The sequence below is a fragment of the Apodemus sylvaticus genome, chromosome 23 (genome assembly GCF_947179515.1).
Source record: "Apodemus sylvaticus chromosome 23, mApoSyl1.1, whole genome shotgun sequence".
In the NCBI taxonomy this organism is placed as follows: domain Eukaryota; kingdom Metazoa; phylum Chordata; class Mammalia; order Rodentia; family Muridae; genus Apodemus; species Apodemus sylvaticus.
In genome coordinates this window covers 28,566,724-28,589,655 of record NC_067494.1, presented here as the reverse complement: position 1 = coordinate 28,589,655, position 22,932 = coordinate 28,566,724, and the positions used below count along the sequence as shown (strand labels likewise).

General features: G+C 43.2%; 1 protein-coding gene across 1 annotated transcript; it reads right to left on the bottom strand.

Moving 5' to 3' along the window:
• Positions 1–1,193: 1,193 nt before the first annotated feature.
• On the bottom strand, positions 1,194–22,657 carry Rab32 (RAB32, member RAS oncogene family). Its single transcript, XM_052169710.1, has 3 exons — positions 22,281–22,657; positions 6,557–6,834; positions 1,194–2,601 (listed from the first exon to the last, which is right to left on the bottom strand). The coding sequence occupies exons 1-3, from the start codon at positions 22,522–22,524 to the stop codon at positions 2,452–2,454; spliced, it is 672 nt and encodes a 223-aa protein (XP_052025670.1). The 5' UTR covers positions 22,525–22,657; the 3' UTR covers positions 1,194–2,451.
• Positions 22,658–22,932: the final 275 nt, after the last annotated feature.

Genomic DNA, 22,932 nt, shown 5'->3' with positions numbered 1-22,932 from the left:
CACACACACACACACACACACATCTTTTAACTGGTTAATTTACACCAGTGTTTTAAATGTATAGTTGCTTTTTAAAGTGAATGATGGAACAAAGAGTGCTTTTATTTAGTTCCTTTTATATAATTTACCCTCAATTAAAATTTTGTATTCAAGTTACAGAAGAGTTTAAGATTAAGGCAAAAGATGTACAATTTTCTCTCTGAAATGGCAACAATGCAAAACATAAACCATGCCACTTGACATAACAGAAATCGGTTTTGCCAGGAACTGTCCTGAATGATTACTGTAAGTTAACCATTGTTGTAACAAGATGGACAAATTGAGTATAATACTTCTCATTTGGAGACCATGGCTAAATGACCTTACAAGTGATAGGTTACATGTAAAACCAAAATCCAGTTGCATACAAGAGCTTCCAAGTGACTGTAGTCACTTCCAGTAGTGATTTAGGATGGGCTCAGTGTTTCCAGCATCTGGGGGTGATAACATCCCATACATTCTTTACAGGATGTGAGATATCAGACACATTATAAAGTTATATTTTATGCTTGGTTGGTATAGATTTCTTAGAAAGTAAGACTTAATAAATGACAAAATCATTGAGATCATATTATATTATACATATTAATAAAGCCCTGGTACCCCATTCCTTCACTTCAGAAAATCCTGCTTTATGGTCACATGGCCAAAGGGTTAAGATGATTTCTTTATTCAAATCTGTAGTACACAGTCACACTTGCATTGCTAGGCGAGGCTGAAGTTGAGGGAAAAGAGAGCCTGTGAGTCCTGCTTTGTTCCCAGGACAGAGACTCCAGAACACTGGCATTTCTCTGTTTATCTTGTTACTGGTGTCTGCATGCTCACCTACCATGTTAACATGATTCAGGAGACATGTATGGCCAGTGTTTTATGTTGTGTCAGCTTTAGGCTATGTTACAAAGGCTCTTTAAATTTCCTGAAAGAAGCTGAACTTTTGCATAACATAATCAAAGTGCTAGAGAGATAGCCCTGCGATGAAAACACTTGTTGCCCTTGCAGAGGTTGTGGGTCTGGCTCCCACCATCGTTTTGGTGGTCCGCAGCATCCATAACTCCAGTTCTAGGGAATCTGATGTCCTCTTCTGACCACCGCGGGCACCAGGTACATACATGGCACATAGGATCAAATGTAACAAAGCACACATATAAAGTAACTAAATCTAAAAGTCAACAGAACACATTTATTTTTATTTTTTATTTTTGGAGAGAGCCTCTTGTGTAGCACAGGTTGTCCTTGAGCTTGCTTTGTAGCCAAGATAGGCCATGAACCCTTTGCCTCTGCCTCCTGCGTGCTCGGATGACAGATGTGAAGCAACACCCCAGTCAAACACACTTCCTAAACCTTCCTAGAACTACATTCATTCAATACACGGGCTTGGGTTAAAATATTTCTTTCTTTTTCTCACTGAGTTAAAGGCAATGCAATACAGTGGATCTTCCTAAGTGGCCAAGCCATGATACAACCAGTATCCAAAATCATAGACAAAAGTATACAAGGTCTACTTCCCTTCAGGTTTATACTACAGAAACTTGGATATAATTGCATACGCTTTGGAAAAGAGCTCCCCTCCTGACTATTATTACCGTGACGGATCTGGAAAGACAAGTTCCACTGTTGTCTTTCCTATGGCTCTAGGCTATAAACACAGAAGAGAAGGCAGAGAAGCAGCAGGTTCATTTATATCGTTTCCAGGTGGTAGCCGCAAGCACACCTAGAGGATACCGAGGGAGGCACCCATGAAACAGGAATGCTGCTAACTCTTTTTGGTTTCTGATCGGTAGGAGTTTCAGATCGGTAGAGTCTATCACATTTTAGGTAGGCACTCTGTAAGTGAGACACATCTCCGGCCGGCTAAGGACTTTTTGACTAATAGAAAAAGGAGTTCTTATGTGATTCAGAGTGACTTTGTTACACAACAGCTATGCATTCTAGAATCAGGTTATTTAAGGATGAAAATCTTACATGACGTACAAAGTTTTGACTAGGATATAACTGCATGGGACCTTCAAGACTTTGTAGATAAAACCTTAAAAAAGAAAAAAAAAGTTGTGCTTAGGTGAGGATGTATATAGGAACGAAGACACTCAAACTGGCAGGATCACCGCAAGGAGGGACGTTTTCCTACTCTAAAAGGTAACCCTTGAAATTCATGTACAAAAATATTTCAAAGGCTGTAAACATTAGTCTGCATTTAGCAGTACAAAAAAGAGCCTGAAGGATCCACTGGTGAGTCACAGGGCCTCTAGCGAACAGTTCTCCACAGGATCTCCAGCTTCAGATGGGCGCTTCCTGTAGAGCTGAATAAAGAACCGCTGAGGGAGATTCAAGGGGACAATGACACTGAGGGTTGGCAGAGGGCATCCTCAGACACACACAAGACCAAGGAGACAGCAGTCAGGGCGCAGAGACACATCAGCAGCACTGGGACCTGGGCTTTGTTGTAACAGGTCCCTCGACCAGTTTAATTTTGTCCGTGTCGAGGTCTTCGCTAGGAAAGCTTTGCTGGTTTGCGAGCATCTTTTCCACTAGGAAGCGAGTGGCCTCATCGATGTTTACATTATCCTGCAGTGGGAGCACAGAAAGTGGGGATTAGTGCTGGCTCTGGAAGTACTGAGTTCCAGTGCAGTAAGGGGACTAGGGAGTCACACCAAAGGACGCACTGTAAGCAAGTCAATTACCTCCTCTTCAGCGCTAGTGTCTGCAATACTAAGATCAAGACGCTGGCTTAATTGATTTGCTAAGTATTCTTTGAAAGTTTCCCTCATGGACAGAATGAGTCTCAGACATTTTTACTTCCATGACTCTCTCATAACTCTTTCCCCTCCTTCTCCCCTTGGAAATCCCCTTCTTCCCATGAAGTCTCCCTCCTGTTTTCAAGTGTGTGTGTGTGTGTGTGTGTGTGTGTGTGTGTGTGATTCACTGAGTTAATTAGGATCATTGCCCCAGCTTGAGTGGGTGGTTACTTAATGAGACACAGGGAACATTTTAGTGGTTACTACAATTTTGTGAACCCAAGTGACATCTTGGAGAACACCGACCAGAGAATAGCTCTCTGTCTGAGGACTTTCTGATAGTTCCTCTTGATTAACTTCTAAGTTTTGCATTCTTAGTGGTAACAGGATGGCATCCTGTGTGTGCAGTGTGTGGGTGACACCTGGATTAAAGTCATTGTTGCCAGGCAGCTTCCTGTTGAAAAGTTACAACTTGCCCTGTGGACTTGGTGAATAAACAGGTAAATATCCTGTTTTGTATACCCCTTTCCCTATTGATTATCCTCTAAGCACTTATCACTGCGATATTGTGAACCATCTTTCCATTTGTACCAGTCCTTCCATGTTTACTAGTTAGGACTCTACAGTGAGGAAAAACATATTTGTCATTAGTTTGGGGATGTCATGGACTGTTATCAATTTTACCCATTAAGCCCATCGCAATAATTCTTCACTTTTTTATTGTCCTGTAATTTCTACAAGCAGGCACCAATGCTCTGTGAAATGCCCACACAGCACATACTATATCAAGGATATCTCTGCTTTCTGTTCCCATCAGCTGTGGGACCATGTCTTTCTGAAGGCAACTTCATTCTGCTCGTTTAATAGCTTGTATTTACAAACTGGATTGTAAGGAGTAGGCGAATTCATTCTTTATATGGTTTGATTGCCTCCTGTCCTTTTGACTGAGAAAGCTACTAAATATATATACACATACACACACATACAAATACACACACCCTTAAATATACATGAGAATAAATGCACATATGAACACAGATTTTAAAGTAAAGAGCTATTTACATTAATGTCTCCAACCAAATCCAACACTATAAAATGCATTGTTGCCTGCTCCCCCACTTGAGGAAACTTCCTAGGACAGTGGGACTGTTTATTTAGGAGCAATGATTCCATTGAGGCTGTTTTTACTGTACTAACTGCTTTGATGCTCCCAAGATAACTTTAACACAAGCAAGGTCTTCAAATTTCCTAGTGTCTTTAAGTTCTTGGCATCCCGTGTCCTTGTTGGTTACTTTTTTGTTGCTGTGAAAACAACCATCATGGCCAAGGCAACTTATGGAGGTGAGGGTTTCTGTGGGCTTACATGTGGGAGATTATTCCATCTCAGGTCGCATCAGAGCAATGAAAGCAAGTGATGAGGAACCACATCATGGGGCAGCCTCAAAATGCTGAGGGGTAAGAGTCACTGAGTGAGTGGTCCCGGCCACTGGTTGTGATAAATATGGTGTCTTATGCTATCGTTAGTTTCATGAACATATGGTTGAGGTGGAAGATGAAGTCAGGGGTTCTGTTACCATCATGGACCAGGGGAAGTGTGGAGGTGGGCAGGCATGGAAGCTGAAGTAACTAGGTAAGAGGGAGAGATCATCATATCCTAAACCATAAGCAGGAAGCAGAGAGGGAAAACTGGAAATGATTTTAGACCACGAAACTTCAAAACTGGTTCCTAGGGACATATTGACTCCAACAAGGCCATACCTCGGAAACCTCCCCACACAGCTCCATCAACTGGAGCTGATTTTAGTAGAGAAGCACGTGTGGGTATTCTTACAGCCCTCTGTCAGTGGTTACTCAGAGATAGTGAGAACAGAGACCCCATACTACAGGGAAATGAACTGCAAAGCTTCCTATTAAAATCCATCCTGTATCACATAGGAGAAAAGACTACATTTATGAACTCAAGACTATCTTCTGACTATATACCCATTAGAAACCATGCCACTAGAATGCCAGCAAAATCTAGATGAGAAGTTAGTTGCTAACCATCCCAGAAAAAGATCTATTGATAGTACTTAAATCCCCGATCCAATTCCTTTCACACTTTTAAAGCAAAAAATTCATAATAACTATTATACTCTAGATGAGTCCAGAAGACTCCTGAGTTACCACACGGGAAATCAGGTAGAAGCTCTTCTTAGAACATTTGAAGGAAGCATACAACTGGATAAAAATGTTGCCTTATAAATATGTTCCCCACTCTCTTCTATATGGTATCTTGTCTAAAACTGTAATAAATCCAATTGCTTATACAGTTTCAAATGATAGGTATTATGACTTTGACAATCATTTGGGAACTTTATAAGGAGATTTATCTACAAAATTAAAATGCGTTATCTAGATGATCAAGTAAATCCTACATGGAATTTTAGAAGAGGTAGAAGAAATTCCCCAACATAAAAATGAAGTTGTTCACATACTATTCTTCTATGGGAAGTTAAAGCAAATTGCCCGGTATGCACATGGGACAGCGAGAGGCAGTCCTGAAAATTCAGTCTCTGCATGGTGTCTTTCTTCCTATGATTTCCTCCTTCCTGCTGAGTGACTGACTAATACCTGCATCACCTCTGAGCTTCATCGTTCTTCACAACTGTCTGTGCATGAAAGTGAGGAAAACGTAAGACACCATAGGACCAAGACAGTGTATGGCTGGGGCCACTCACTCCCTCTCCAGGAGACTCTCGACCAATGACTCAACGCACTGAGGCAAGGCTGCGCTGTGATGTGGTCACTCATTGCTTGCTTTTGTCAGTCTGAAGAGAGATGAGAGCTGACATTGAATAATCTCTCACTTTGTGGGTAAAACTAAAAGCAACCGGACAGGAATCCCCGAGTGGGAAGAAGATTTGGAGGAACATAATATACACACAATACAGACACACACACACACACACACACACACACACACACACACACACACACACACACACGCATGCACGCACACACGCGCACAAACTACATACGTTCATTTAGTCCACACATATTATAATCTGAAACATTATAAAGAATATGCAAATTTAGGAGTTAACGCTTATCAGAATTTCTCAATAAGTCCTTATTTTTATGAAAATATGATGGTTATTGAGTCCTCATATTTAAAAATTCTAGGCTATACAACCCTCCAGTATAGTGTACCTTGGACCTTTGAAATTTTTTAAAATCTTGTTTTTCTATTGCTTCCATGTGGTTAAGCTTCTCAAAATGTATGTTAGTATTTCTATTTTCTAAAGCAGAAAAACAATTGCAGTTCCCAAAGATAGGAGAAAAAAATTCCATTTAATTATTCAGGAGGAAGAGCATAGTCAATGCTGGTGTTTTGCTCTTGGTTAAAACTGTCAGAGCTAATGCAGTCTGTTGGTGACTGTTCAGCATGAGTTGTGCATATGACATTCATATCTTAAAGACATTTCCTCATGTGTTTTGCTTCTTTCAAAAGAGCACCTTATCTCCCATTCACTCCAGCAGCAGGAGAGAACACCTTGGTTAAGAATTCAAACTTGCAAACAATGTCAGGCAATTTTGCTCTGAGCATCAGTTCTGCTCCCCTGCTCACGGGTCTGTCAGCTCACTTTAAAATCACTTCTGCTTTAGAGGCAGACACAGTACCATATCCACACTACGTATTTCTTACTCTGAACTTACAAAACTCCTTGCAGGAATTCATCTTTATATTCTGTCACAGCCCAACAAGGACCTCAGAAATAGATTGAGCAGCGAAGCCGGCTCACCTTGGCAGAGGTTTCAAACCATCCAGTGAAGCCATGGTCTTTACAGAACTGGTCTATCTGGGAAGGACTCTGGCTGCCGTCCTTCTTCTGGTCACATTTGTTAGCTAGGAGGACAGCAGGAATGGGACTGCCATTGGGAAGATGAACTTTACTATCCAGATCGTTTTTCCATTTTAGGACTGCATCAAACGTGGAACTTCTCGATATATCAAAGACTACAAAGGCTCCAAGAGCTTCCTTGTAGTATACTCGGGTCATGTTGCCAAACCGCTCCTGTCCTAAAGATGAATACAGAAGGAGATTAATAATGGCGAGGGTCACATTTCAGTGCAGGTGCATGCGCCATGACCCTAAAATCTATTTTGAGAAACAAGGTCTCCCACATCACTGCAGAATAGACTGGTGGGATTAAGGACATTCACACAGAACCATGACCCATAGTCGGAGCAGAAGTGGCTGACAATTTGTTTGATGGGAGGAACTAGTAATTTTAAGACACATTCACCATAAACTTCAGGATGCCAGTATGGTAGGCTTCACAGACCACCATTCATTTCAGCTTTCTCTTCCATTGGGCTAGAGGAGATGGGCACTTGGGACAACAGAGAGGGAGAAGGGGAAGACAAGACTATAATAATCTGAAGTTTACGGAATGCAGAGATGACGAGGTAAAGGGCCAGTCAAAAACATCAGGACTGGACAGGAAACAACGTAGCCTGCCCCTTTATATCTCTAGCTGTTGCTACTTTTGACTCAGTATCAAAGTTGTTCTCCTCTCAGAAGCAGACAGTGGAAAACACGTGCTTTCACAAGAAGAAGTGACACAGCCCATTGTGTAGTTGTGGGACGGTTCTGTTGCACAGTTCTTCTCATGCTGTCCTTTGAGAAGGACTTAACTTCTGTTAAACGCTGAGCAAATTCTGCTCCTCGATAGAGTACCTACTATCTGCACATCCAGACTGACCTGCAAAGCTTGCTGTTTCTATCTGCTGCCGAACAAATCTTTCACATATTGAAGTTTCCAGCCCTTATCTCACAGAGTAGAAGGAATGAAAGAAAATATACGTGATCCAGGCCACAGTGACACTAACTAAAGGCGATAAGCCTCCGACTCCTTCATTTCTACAGGCTAAGAGTCTAAACTATCCTGCAGTTGCCAAGAGTTCTTAAGGCCATCTTTAGGCTGTCAAATTCCTGACTAGAGTCAGAAGGGAAGAAAGGGTGGCCAGGAGCAAGAATCTAAGAACATCACTGTGATATAAAATGGAGACAGCATGGCGGCATGCTTTCTAGTTAGAACACATGATGAGGAACGAGCTTTATCTACATTTTATTATCTTTTATTTATACAAATATAAAGCTACCCCAAACTGCAAATACTTTTTCTCCAAATTCTATAATGCCATTATAATTGTAAATACTGCCTTGCAACTCTTCATAGGTCTGGTCATCTGAACTGCATTATAACAAATGGTCAGATGGTGGGACCTGTCATTTCAAATTTATTGGTAAGATAAATCTAATTTTATTTTATTTGTATAATTCATTAGATCATAATGCTAACATTTAAGGAAACTTAACCTGTACCTTTGTCTATAAATGTACATTGAACAATAATGCCAATGTGTTCACTCAGAATATTTTGACAGTCCTAGAACAAGGACACCAACCCCTCAAAAAAGATTAGCAGATGGATTGAAGTTGTTTGGATTTCAACTTCTACTAGTGATCCCAAAGAAATCCACTGTTACGAGCCTTAATTACTGAACACAAAAGGGATAGTGACAAATATCTAGCCCCTCTAAGATAGTCTTAGGTTAAAAAAGATGGAAGGGTTACTGTTTCAGGGTGATCACACAGTTCTCAGTTTGACCATCCTTTGAATTTCAGAAAGATAAGGTGCCAAACTAGTAAGATGTACTCATATGCCCTTTCTGATCACTCATGCAGAATCAAAAGGAATTTGGGGGGAAGATATGTTGGCTTAGAAACGTCAGATAGATTTTCTGAGATGTCAAGACTAGAAGGAAATTCTTCCTGACAAGCTTCACATCACAAACTATACTTAAAAAAAATCCCTGTATGTAAAATGAAAAGAAAACGTGACAGTTATACAATTAAGCAAAATGCAGAGGAGAGGAACTGACTGAGGGACCAGATGCCAATCACTTACTTACCCAGTGAAGAACTGCATCCAGAGTACGACCAGAAAGAGGACTCTTGTGCAAGATGATAAAGACCCAGCTAACAAAGAGGTCCAAGTGTTAGAACAGACATTTATCAGAAGGCAGACAACCCCTGCCTAGGCTGAAGGGCCTGGCTTGGAACCTGGTGAGTCTTTGAGTAAGAAAAAGCTGGGTAAGGGAGGAAGACTGTCCTCAGTGCTTCTGGGAGCAGGGGCTGAGGGAGTTTTGTTTCCTGCAGATTGTGCATGTTCAGGAGTAAGGCTTGCATAGATAGGAAAATTGATCAGAATGTAGAGGTTCACCATTCTAAAGGGTTTGTTGAAAAAAATCGAGATTCTTTCAGAGAGAACCCTACGCTACAACTTCTTTGAGCAGTGCTAGAAGAGCCTGTACTGGTCAAACCTGGGAGACAGATGGGAACAGTTAGTCCAGTTCTCTCATTTTAATAGTGAGAGAACAGAGTCCCAGGAAGAGATACTCATGTTCTTTGAGTTGACTGTACTACTGTGCCACCTGATCTGTCAACCCAGACTTTGCTGGGATAGACGTTTTTCTGTTTGTGTCCCATGTGGCAGAAGAGATGCTTGTCCTTGTGAGTTAAGAGTGACCTCCTCAAGCACAGTACAGTGCTGCTTTGATGTCAGCCCATCTCCCAGTCACCTTGTGCTCTTCCACAACACCTGAGGAAAGATTCCCTGCTGTGGAGCACACCAGTCACTCTGCAGCTAGGGGCAGCCTTTGTCATCCACATTGCTGTTGATGTACTGACAGCACATTTTCAACAACTCTCAAAATGTTTTGTCTCTTAAACAATGTGCTACCGCCTCTGGAGGACGGGATGTGGATTCTAACTTGAGAGTTTGGCACGCATGGAGGATGAGAGGAGCGAGCACAGAGAGAGTTATTCAGGCTCCGAAGATATCATCTGAGCTCTCACAGACGCAAATGCTGAAATCTTAAAATATACAAGTTGGCAAAGGATAAATTATCCATCTTGCTGTCTGGAGGACTCCACACTAATGACCCTGAGGATGATCAAACAGCAAAATGAGTTCTGGTTAAAAAAAAGAAATGCAATTCTTTGCCATGCCTCTTTAAAATAAATGAAAATATTAATAATAAAACAATGAATGTATCTCCATTCAGATTTTAAAAATGAAAAATACCATATTCTGGGTTTATCAGAAGCATAATTCACAGAAACGTGTTCTTGGGATGGCTTTTGCTTGGGTTTTCCCTCTATGTTATATTTGTGCCTCCATCTTAATAAACCCAAATGTTTCTATATTAGTTGAAATTCAGAATATAAATTTTATAACACAAGCCAAGAGGCAATAGAATGAAATGGTCTTTGGGAAAGTCACTTACAGGTACCCACTTCTTCTTCATCCACTGACAGTTAACATGAGTTACCCATTAACTACACAAGGTCACTTGGAAGAGATGTCCAGTTTCTGATTAGTAAATGGAAGGTCTCTTAAAAAAAAAAAAAACCCTTAAATCTTAAGGATTTGAATGGTGCCCTTCAGAGATGAAATACTGTCAACAGGCAATCTCGGATTATAGATTTTAAGAGGATTATTATCTATGTAAATAAAAATTCATTGCTAATTTGTGTTCAGATTTATAATAGTTGTAAATGATGGCATTGTTCCTAGCCCTTTAAACAAATGAATTCACCAGGAACCAAAAGTATCCTGTCTCAGGATGCAGATTGCTATCCATGTCTATAAACTGGCTTCTGCCAGAGGCTCCTGAGATGGTCACTTAGAGATGGCCCGATGGCCCTTGTATGGAAGTGTGTGAAACTAGGGAAGTGAAGACCGTGGAAGGTGTGGCTGAGGGAACATGGATGCCAAGCAGGATGTCTGATTCAAGGATAAGCTCCTAAAAAGTAGTAGGGATGTGGGTGTGTTTCCAGGGTGCGACAGAGCTGAAGATAGAACACTGCCTCTCAGCTTTAGTATAAATCAGAGGCACCCACAGTGCCTGATGGATGACAACTTCAGAGTGGTTCAAGATCCGATTCTGAGGTATGCAGCATTGCTAATTGTTAGCCTCAGTTCCCCTTTACAGAATACTTCGGAGTGAGCTCTATGACTAGTTTCAAACATGATCTTATATTTCTTAGCTGCCTTTGCATCTAGACATGCCCATTGTACGGACCCACTGAAACAAATAATACAGCCCTGGAATAGCTGAGAAGCCAGTTTTTGCCTATGAAGAGTTTCATGGTACTGTACCTCAGTCCTGGAATGCCCAACCCTAGACTTACGTGTGAAAGAAATAGCTCTTTTACTAAACCGGGTTGGATAGACACATTTGTCAGATAAAGCCAAGTCTACTGTCAGGGCCGATGCTAAAAAATCCGTGTATGTTACTGACAGTAGATGCTAAGGCCCCTGCGGTTCTGATGAGAGGGACTCCAGTTAATCAGAATAGGAACACCAACATGTGCAGAATAATCTCAAGAATCAATCACACGCCATGGTAGAGGATGCGTAAGTAAACTACACAGATAAAAAACAGTAGTGGAAAAATGGGGTGGGAAAGAAGCCAGGTTGTCAGTTAAAATAAAAAATCGAAAGCACAAAGTTACAGCTCTCCCTCCCTCCCCCTCTCTCTCCCTCCCTCTCTCTCTCTCCCTCCCTCTCTGTCTCTCCCTCCCTCTCTCTCTCTCCCTCCCTCTCTCTCTCTCCCTCCCTCTCTCTCTCTCCCTCCCTCTCTCTCTCTCCCTCCCTCTCTGTCTCTCCCTCCCTCTCTCTCTCTCCCTCCCTCTCTCTCTCCCTCCCTCCCCCTCTCTCTCCCTCCCTCTCTCTCTCCCTCTCTCTCCCTCCCTCCCTCTCTCTCTCTCTCTCTCTCTCTCTCTCTCTCTCTCTCTCTCTCTCTCTTTGTGTCTGTCTCTGTGTGTATATATATATTCCATTTTTTCCCCTCATCTCTGTCTCAGAATTCAAACTAACAGAGCTACCCATGCCTGGCTCGCCGGGCTGAGGGGCAAGGCTTTTGACGAGAACACTTGGATGGAATTCTAAAATGTTTCCTTGATGTCCAGTTTCACCATTCCGAAGATCTCTCCCATGCTTATATAGAAACAGAAAATTCTGTTCGGAAAGCCTATAAAAACCAAGTAGTCAGCATCCCATACATACAATGGATACAACATCTCCAAGAAAGTTTTTGAAAATAACACTTCATTCCTGGGCTACGCAGCTCACAGGGCTTCATTAGAGAGAATTTACCAGAGCCCAGGCAAATATCTATAATTAATGCTTTGCTTATTTTAGGGTGTGTTCTTGTAGCCACGTACCAGCAAAACACATCATCACATGGCAGAAATGTCCACAGTTTAGAAAGTCTTTCAAATGCATTTTAAAAAGAATGAAGCCATTTTGTTCGGCGGCGGCGGCGGCGGTAGCAGTGGCTGCTCCAGCTGAAGGGCCATCAGCAGTGGAACCAAGGCGACACAGGGTCCAGTTAGGCCCTGCGCCCACGACCACTGACCTTCGCTGACCAGCCGGGCGGCAAGCAACTGCGGTTCTGCGGAGCCTTTCGCTGCACGGAAGCCACTTCAGAACTCGGCTGCCCGCCAGTCAGGAGAGACTCACCGCCATCTTGATCCCGGGCTCCAGAGATCGGTCAGACTGAGGTACACAAACATAATTCTAGGCCCAACACCGCAGGGGTCTGAGCCAGACGGGCGTTGGCCTGCACCCAGGCCCTGGGCTGTTCGAGTGGCCATCGGGGCGCCAACCCAGCCAGGAGTTTTTTTTTTTTGCCCCGGCCGGTGCACGCGCCGCCATTTTGCCTACAGGAGCCAGAGTGCTCGGGAGGGCAGAGACTGCTAACAAGCGTAGCCTGAGGCTAACAAAACGGGGGTCTAGGCCCCAAAAGGCACAGGACTGACCCCAAGAACTGGGCGGCTTGGTGGGCCATCTGTGTGTCAACCAGCCCAGGAGGTTATTAGCACAACAGACTCTCCCGGTGCTTTCGCGGAGCGCGGACGCGCACGCCCGCCATCCGGGTCACCTGGCGGACCCAAATAACAGACATAGCCCTAGGGGAACTTTGCTCGGACCTTGGCCTCCCAGGCGTTTGCCTGGACTCAGGGCCCAGGCGACAAGGCTAACCTAGTGTGCGCCAGCCCGGTTGGGGAAATCGGCTGCCCAGCGGAGTGAGCGGAGCACAGGGGAGGTCACAGCAACATTCACCTTCGGAGCTCCCTGGGGGTGCACACGGGTTCCACCTGGTCCACAGACACAATCTGGGGCAAGGCCTCAGGCAGAAGCCCCCAGCTCAAATCTCTCCGCTTCAGATCAGCCTGGGTGGCCGCCACATCTCCAGGTCCCTCAAGAGGCTAGTGGGGGCTTCCGGGCGGCCAGCTGGGAAAAGTCGGTGTGCTCCGATAAATCCTGCGGGCCCCAGCGGGAGCCTTCAGGTGCCTGCTTTGGGATCTGAACAGCCTGGAAAACAGCACCCTGTCTATAGGCAGTGCAGAGTGTAAGCTGTGCACCAGAGGCCAACGGGGAAGGGGCAGCTTGCACTGGTGAGTCCAGCACTGACAAGACCAAGTAACACCAGTGAGAGCTAGATGGCAAAAGGCAAACGCAGAAACGTCACTAACAGAAATCAAGGCAATATGGCAACATCTGAACCAAATTCTCCTCTACCAGCAAGTCCTGGATACCCCATCACACCAGTAAAACAAGATTTGGATTTAAAATCACTGGTCATGATGCTGGTACAGGAACACATGAAGGTCATTGAGGAGAAAATGGATCAAAAGTTAGAAGCCCTTGCAAGGGAAACACAAAAATCATTGAAAGAAATCCAGGAGAATACAAAAGCCAACAAGGAGGAAATGCAAAAAACACTTAAAGAAATACAGGAGAACTTTGCTCAACAGGCTGAGGTCATGAAAGACGAAACACAAAAATCTCTTAAAGAAATACAGGAGAACTTTGGTCAACAGGCTGAGCTCATGAAAGAGGAAACACAAAAATCTCTTAAAGAATTACAGGAAAACACAAACATGCAAGGGAAGGAGCTAAGCAAAACCATCCAGGATCTAAAATCAGAAGTAGAAACAACTAAGAAAACTCAAAGGGAGACAACTTTGGAGATAGAAAGCCTTGGGAAGAAATCAGGGGACAGAGATGCAAATATCAACAACAGAATACAAGAGATAGAAGAAAGAATCTCAGATGCTGAAGATTCCATAGAAACCATGGACTCAACAGTTAAAGAAAATGCAAAGTGCAAAAAGCTTGTAACCCAAAATATCCAGGAAATCCAGGACACAATGAGAAGACCAAACCTAAGGATTATAGGCATAGATGAGAGTGAAGATTTACAACTTAAAGGGCCAGCAAATATCTTCAATAAAATTATGGAAGAAAACTTCCCTAACCTAAAGAGAGAGATGCCCATGAATATACAAGAAGCCTACAGAACTCCAAACAGACTGGACCAGAACAGAAATACTTCCCGTCACATAATAATCAAAACACCAAATGTTCTAAACAAAGAAAGAATACTAAAGGCAGTAAGAGAAAAAGGCCAAGTAACATATAAAGGAAGACCTATCAGAATCACAGCAGACTTTTCACCTGAGACTATGAAGGCTAGAAGGTCCTGGGCAGATCTCATGCAGACTCTAAGAGAACACAAATGCCAACCAAAACTACTATATCCAGCAAAACTCTCAATCACCATAGATGGAGAAACTAAGATATTTCACGACAAAACCAAGTTCACCCAATATCTATCCACAAACCCAGCCCTAAAAAGGATAATAGGAGGACAACACCAATACAAGGAGGGAAACTCCACCCTGAAAAAAGCAAGATAGTAACCTTTCATCAAACCCAAATAAGTTAAGCAATCAAATTTAAAAAATAACGTCAAAAATGATAGGAAGTAACAATCACTATTCCTTAATATCTCTTAACATCAATGGACTCAATGCCCCAATAAAAAGACACAGACTAACTGACTGGATACGTAAACAGGACCCTACATTTTGCTGCTTACAGGAAACACACCTAAGGGTCAAAGACAAACACTACCTTAGAGTAAAAGGCTGGAAGACAATTTTACAAGCAAATGGTCTCAGGAAACAAGCTGGAGTAGCCATTTTAATATCAGATAAAATTGACTTTCAACCCAAAGTCATCAAAAGAGACTCTGAGGGACACTTCTTGCTGGTCAAAGGAAAAATACAACAAGAAGAACTCTCAATCCTGAACATCTATGCTCCAAATGCAAGGGCACCCTCTTTCATAAAAGAAACTTTATTAAAACTCAAAGCACACATTGCACCTAACACAATAATTGTTGGTGACTTCAACACTGCACTTTCCTCAATGGACCGATCAGGAAAACAGAAACTAAACAAGGACACAATGAAACTAATTGAAGCTTTGGACCAATTAGATTTAACTGATATATATAGAACATTCTATCCTAAAACAAAAGAATATACCTTTTTTTCAGCACCTCATGGTACCTTCTCCAAAATCGACCATATAATTGGTCACAAGACAGACCTCAACAAATATAAAAAGATAGAACTAATCCCATGCCTCCTATCTGATCACTATGGAATAAAAGTGGTCTTCAATAGCAACAGAAACAACAGAAAACCCACAAACACGTGGAGATTGAACAATACTCTACTCAATGACACCTTGGTCAAGGAAGAAATAAAGAAAGAAATTAAAGACTTTTTAGAACACAATGAAAATGAAAACACAACATACCCAAATCTATGGGACACAATGAAAGCAGTGCTAAGAGGAAAACTCATAGCCCTGAGTGCCTCCAAAAAGAAAATGGAGAGAGCATACATTACCAACTTAATGACACACCTGAAAGCCCTAGAACAAAAAGAAGCTATTTCACCCAGGAGGAGTAGAAGGCAGGAAATCATCAAACTCAGGGCCGAAATCAATCAAGTAGAAACAAAGAGAACCATACAAAAAATCAACAAAACTAGGAGCTGGTTCTTTGAGAAAATCAACAAGATAGATAAACCCTTAGCCAGACTGACCAAAGGGCACAGAGAAAGTATCCAAATTAACAAACTTAGAAATGAAAAGGGAGACATAACAACGGAAACTGAGGAAATCCAAAAAATCATCAGATCCTACTACAAGAGCCTGTACTCAACACAACTGGAGAATCTGGAGGAAATGGACAATTTCCTTGACAGATACCAAATACCAAAATTAAATCAGGACCAACTAGACCATCTAAACAGTCCCATAAAGCCTAAAGAAATAGAAGGAGTCATAGAAAGTCTTCCAACCAAAAAAAGCACAGGACCAGATGGTTTCAGTGCAGAATTCTACCAGACCTTCAAAGAAGAGTTAACACCAATACTCTTCAAACTATTCCACAAAATAGAAACAGAAGGAACACTACCCAATTCCTTCTACGAAGCCACAATTACGCTGATACCAAAGCCACACAAAGATCCAACAAAGAAAGAGAACTTCAGACCAATTTCCCTTATGAACATCGATGCAAAAATACTCAACAAAATTCTTGCCAACCGAATCCAAGAACACATCAAAACGATCATCCACCATGATCAAGTAGGCTTTATCCCGGGAATGCAGGGTTGGTTCAATATACGGAAATCCATCAATACAATCCACTACATAAACAAACTCAAAGAACAAAATCATATGGTCATTTCATTGGATGCTGAAAAAGCATTTGACAAAATTCAGCATCCTTTCATGCTTAAAGTCTTGGAGAGAACAGGAATTCAAGGCCCATACCTAAACATAGTAAAAGCAATATACAGCAAACCGGTAGCCAGCATCAAACTAAACGGAGAGAAACTTGAAGCAATCCCACTGAAATCAGGGACCAGACAAGGCTGCCCCCTTTCTCCTTATCTTTTCAATATTGTACTTGAGGTACTAGCTCGGGCAATTCGACAACATAAGGAGGTCAAAGGGATACAAATTGGAAAGGAGGAAGTCAAACTATCATTATTTGCAGACGACATGATCGTCTACCTAAGTGACCCAAAGAACTCCACTAGAGAGCTCCTACAGCTGATAAACAACTTCAGCAAAGTGGCAGGTTACAAAATCAACTCAAGCAAATCAGTGGCCTTCCTATACTCAAAGGATAAGCAGGCTGAGAAAGAAATTAGGGAAATGACCCCCTTCACAATAGCCACAAACAGTATAAAGTATCTTGGGGTGACTCTTACCAAACATGCGAAAGATCTGTATGGCAAGAACTTCAAGACTCTGAAGAAGGAAATGGAAGAAGACCTCAAAAAATGGGAAAACCTCCCATGCTCATGGATCGGTAGAATCAATATAGTTAAAATGGCCATTTTGCCTAAAGCACTATACAGATTCAATGCAATACCCATCAAAATCCCAACTCAATTCTTCACAGAGTTAGAAAGAGCAATTATCAAATTCATCTGGAACAACAAAAAACCCAGGATAGCTAAAACTATTCTCAGCAACAAAAGAAAATCTGGGGGAATCAGTATCCCTGACCTCAAGCAATACTACAGAGCAATAGTGTTAAAAACTGCATGGTATTGGTACAGTGACAGGCAGGAGGATCAATGGAACAGGATTGAAGATCCAGAAATGAACCCACACACCTATGGCCACTTGATCCTCGACAAAGAGGCTGAAAACATCCAATGGAAAAAAGATAGCCTTTTCAACAAATGGTGCTGGTTCAACTGGAGGTCAGCATGCAGAAGAATGCGAATTGATCCATCCTTGTCTCCTTGTACTAAGCTCAAATCCAAATGGATCAAGGACCTCCACATAAAGCCAGACACTCTGAAGCTAATAGAAAAGAAACTGGGGAAGACCCTTGAGGACATCGGTACAGGGAGAAAGTTTCTGAACAGAACACCAATAGCGTATGCTCTAAGAGCAAGAATTGACAAATGGGACCTCATAAGGTTACAGAGTTTCTGTAAGGCAAAGGACACCGTCAAGAGGACAGATCGGCAACCAACAAATTGGGAAAAGATCTTCACCAATCCTACATCAGATAGAGGGCTAATATCCAATATATATAAAGAACTCAAGAAGTTAGACTCCAGAAAACCGAACAACCCTATTAAAAAATGGGGGTACAGAGTTAAACAAAGAATTCTCACCTGAAGAACTTCGGATGGCGGAGAAGCATCTTAAAAAATGCTCCACTTCATTAGTCATTAGGGAAATGCAAATCAAAACAACCCTAAGATTTCATCTTACACCAGTCAGAATGGCTAAGATTAAAAATTCAGGAGACAGCAGGTGTTGGAGAGGGTGCGGAGAAAGAGGAACACTCCTCCACTGCTGGTGGGGTTGCAAATTGGTACAACCACTCTGGAAAGCAGTCTGGCGGTTCCTCCGAAAACTGGGCACCTCACTTCCAGAAGATCCTGCTATACCACTCCTGGGCATATACCCAGAGGATTCCCCACCATGTAATAAGGATACATGCTCTACTATGTTCATAGCAGCCCTATTTATAATTGCCAGATGCTGGAAAGAACCCAGGTATCCCTCAACAGAAGAGTGGATACAAAAAATGTGGTATATCTACACAATGGAGTACTATTCAGCCATTAGAAACAATGAATTCATGAAATTCTTAGGCAAATGGATGGAGCTAGAGAACATCATACTAAGTGAGGTAACCCAGACTCAAAAGGTGAATCATGGTATGCACTCACTAATAAGTGGTTATTAACCTAGAAAACTGGAATACCCAAAACATAATCCACACATCAAATGAGATACAAGAAGAAAGCAGGAGTGGTCCCTGGTTCTGGAAAGACTCAGTGAAACAGTATTTGGCAAAACCAGAACGGGGAACTGGGAAGGGGTGGGAGGGAGGACAGGGGAAGAGAAGGGGGCTTACGGGACTTTCGGGGAGTGGGGGGGGGGCTAGAAAAGGGGAAATCATTTGAAATGTAAATAAATTATATCAAATAAAAAAAAAAGACAAAAAAAAAAAAAAAAAAAAAAAAAAAAAAAGAACTTCCTTGGCAAACAGTGTGGCAGCTTGCCGTGATCCAACAGCCTTCTTTGAGTGTACTTCTATTGGGTACTTTAATCTTACAACTAAATAAAGATACAAAATGTATTATAATCAAAAAAAAAAAAAAAAAAAAAAAAAAAAAAAAAAAGAATGAAGCCAATGAAAACCTGTCTACTGAGGAATGTCTGAACTTCATAAGCAAGGAAGCACATGCCTTTGTAGGCAAATGACTGAGACATCAGGACGGCGGGTAGTAAGAAATGGTAACTGTTATGCATCTACAATAGGAGATGCATACTCTAATTTGGCTTCCTTCAGTGTGATGAGAAACACTTTGTTGAGGCCTTGTACTGGCTAGTTTTGTGTATCAACTTGACACAGGCTAGAGTTATCACAGAGAAAGGAGCTTCAGTTGGAGAAGTGCCTCCATGAGATCCAGCTGTGGGGCATTTTCTCAATTAGTGATTAAGGGGGAAGGGCCTCTTGTGGGTGGTGCCACCTTTGGGCTGGTGTTCTTGGGTTCTATAAGAGAGCAGGCTGAGCAAGCCAGGAGAAGCAATCCAGTAAGAAACATCCCTCCGTGGCCTCTGCATCAGCTCCTGCTTTCTGACCTGCCTGAGTTCCAGTCCTGACTTCCTTTAGTGATGAACTGCAACATGGAAGTGTAAGCTCAATAAACCCTTTCCTCCCTAACTTGCTTCTTGGTCATGATGTTTGTGCAGGAATAGAAACCCTGACTAAGACAGGCCTGTACCACAAAACTACTATGGCCTTCAGTTTGAAGGGTTTACCAGAACCTGTTTGGCTGCCTTTATGGAAAGCATTCTGTAATTCTTGTCTGTTATACTTCGCAAAGCGTTTCTGGTTGTAGTTTGTTTTTAATGGCCCTGACCACCTCTACAGCCTCCAGAACAATGGTACTTAAGGGTGCTAGCAAGGGAGTCCCAGCTAGTCGCTGGCTCCACCTTTTGTTTCGCAACCAGGGAAAACTTTTATTCTTTTGGATCTCAGTATGATTCAACCTTGTAAATCACATGGGTCATATGTCTAGCCTTCAGGGAGTGTTTTGGCACAGTCTTCCTTACACAACTCCTCCCTCATTCAAATGGTATTCACCAGAAACACAAATGTTCAACTCATGCATAGTTACTGCTGTAGTTCTTCAAATTCCAGCCCAAATCCCAGTTATTTGTGCTACTTGATACCTGCCTATTAAGACATCTTGCCCAAACTCAGACTCTCTGAGAAAAGCCTAACATTGTCTAGTTATGTCCTAAGTTTTTCTCTAGTTCTGTTATTTAAAGTTGTGTATTTACTGAATGCTACCAGAGTTCCTGTTGAAAAGCTACAGATAACATCAGAGATCTCTTTTGGAGATTATAAAATGTTCCTTTCCTTCCCAGTAAACCTCAGGCTTCAGATTTTGGCAAAAGTGCAAGCATGTGCCATTAAGGCAGGCAAACGGGCTATGTCTCCCTCCAGTATCTGTTCAAGAAGTGATGGGTTGGGTGTGCTGGCTCATTGTAGTTTCCACAGTAGGGAAGTTGAGGCAGGGAGATCTAGAGTTGGAGGCTGGCTTGAGTGTCACAGAGAGGAAGAACCAGTGGGGGAGGGCATGCAAATAGCAGAAGTGATATACAGAAAGAAAAGGGTTTCTTTGTGTAGCCTTGGCTGTCCTGGAACTCATTCTGTAGACCAGGCTGGACTCACACTCAGATCTGACAGCCTCTGCCTCCCAAGGTCTGGGGCTAAAAGCATGGGTCATCACCTCCCTGAAATTGTGATTCTGTTTTCTCTACTCTCCAAACATAATTTAAAATAGGTCTTACCCTACTAATTGGCACATAATAAAAGGAACTGAATTGCCATCCCAAGCAGGGATTCCAAACCATCTCTGTCAAACAGCTGCACCCACCGGATATCCCTACTGGTGATCGTCACATGGTAAGGCGACCTTCAGGATATGAAATGATGTTAAGAAGCAATAGAATGCCCACCAGTGTGCTGGGCAGTAGGAACAAGTGTGGCAAACCAAGCCTCTGGCTTTAAAGGGTGGCATTTGATGCATTCTTAGTTGTTGCAGGAGAAGAATAAAGAAGCAAACAAGCTAAACCGGAGGCAAAATAACTCTGAAGAGTAGACACATGAGTGCACATTCTTCTTAACCGTGGTAGATTCTGCTCTTAGGCAAGTGGGTGTAAACTTTACAAATTCTTCAACACTTCTTCAGAAGTTCTCAACTGGGACAGCAGGACGCTCGTGCGCCTGCAGCTGTGGGAGACTATCAAAGAACACAGCACCTACTCCCTGGCCGGCAGAAGTCATGTGACCCTCTAGGCTACCTATGGCCCTCTGGGCTACTGCCAGCTGTGGTGTAGCCATACCCTCCCCTGACTTTGGGGAATGCCTGCCTGCTGTGCAAAGGATGCTAAGGTCTTCTCCTGTTTGAAACAAGCTCCCATTCAAAAGTCTCTTGGCAGAAGGAGCTCCGGAATGTTTCCAGTGACTGAGCAGGTTCACCTTTGCTACCACTTCCTTTATACTTCGCAGAAGTTCACCGTTTGTTGCACACCCATACGGCACCTACCACACCAGCTAGATCAAGGTTGTCCATAAATTCCCCTCCCAAAGACAATGGCTCTTACATTCCAGAGCAACGACTGAAAGCAAAGGGGAAACAATTCAAGGGTCTATGGGATAGAGAAGTACCCAAGGGAAGGCATTAAGTGTTGGCTTGGGGAGGGGAAGGCACCGGGAAAGTTTCAGAACTTTCCCAGCCCTTCCCCAGGGTCACCAGGCCTTCCAAAGGGAAAGGAATTTCAGGAATGGAGTTTCCCTTCACAAAGGCTTGGCTAGGTTCCAAGTTTTTCTCGCCCACAGCTCCAGCCCCTCTTAGTAAATTATAAGTTTGTCCGTCACCGCAAGGAGGTAAAATTTCTTGGCTCTGGAGAGAGAAAACCCTTACACCAGAAAGGCACAGACTCAAGTCAAATGAGGGGTGAGGGGGGCGGGTCCTGGTTGAAAAGTAACCCTGCTTTGTTGGTTTTCCTTGTACCACTGACGCAGTGGTTCTCAGCCTTCTTAATACAGTTCCCTCTTTAATACAGTTCCTCATGTTGCGGTGACTCCCAGTCATAAAAAGTATTTTCGTTGCTATAACTAATTTTGCTACTGTTTTGAATCATAATGTAAAAATCCGTGTTTTCCAACGATGTTAGGCTATCCTAAGAATGGGGTCGGGACCCAAAGATTGAGAACCGCTGTACTAACCGATAGTGAAACTTCAGGCAAGTCCTTTAGCCACCAAGAAGTTCCGTAGGAGAGGGATTAGGCCTCCCAAAGTCGACTTTCCAGGACCCCCTCAGCCCTTCCAGGCGCCCCTCGTCTTCCCGTTCTATTTGTTCACTTTTAAAAGCATAGCCGCTGAGAGCTCAGGCAGAGAAAATGACAGAGAAGAGCCAGGAGGCGGAGAGGAATGAGAGTCTGGTGGTACCGGGACGCTGCCCTCTTACCCGCGATGTCCCACAGCTGCAGGCGCACGAGCGTCCTGCTGTCCCAGTTGAGAACTTTGAGGGCGAAGTCCACGCCAATGGTGGCGCGGTAGTGCTGGGAGAAGAGCTGGTGCACATAGCGCTTGATGATGCTCGTTTTGCCCACGCCGAGCTCGCCGATGACCAGCACCTTAAAGAGGTGCTCTCGGGTCTCCAGCGCCGCGGTGGCCGTCACGCCCTGTGGCTCGAGTCCCTCGCCCGCCATGGGCGCCACAGCCGTGGGAACTTCTTCCCCAATGCGGACAGGACAGATCTTTCGTCCGCGCACCCTGCGAGGCAGTCACGCGAGTCACCGGACCCGGAACACTGCTGGCACAGGACAGTCTGGGCGCACGCTGCACTGGGCGAGCCTGGTCCCGGCACTTCCTCTTCCCTAGAGACCCTGAGTTGTCCACAGCGCCCCCTGCTGGCTTTAGACAAGGGGCGCCTTGAGGTCATTGCCGGAGCTGGTCCAGGATGTCAAGTAACCAGGAATGGGGGATCAGATGAAAGAACTTAAAAAGGACTAACGTTGGGTCCTATGGTAAATCTAGTTTAACTTTAGAGGAAGCTTCATGCTGCTTTCCGTAACGACTGGAATTTCCATCATCTCCTATGCTGTGCAAGCATTCTC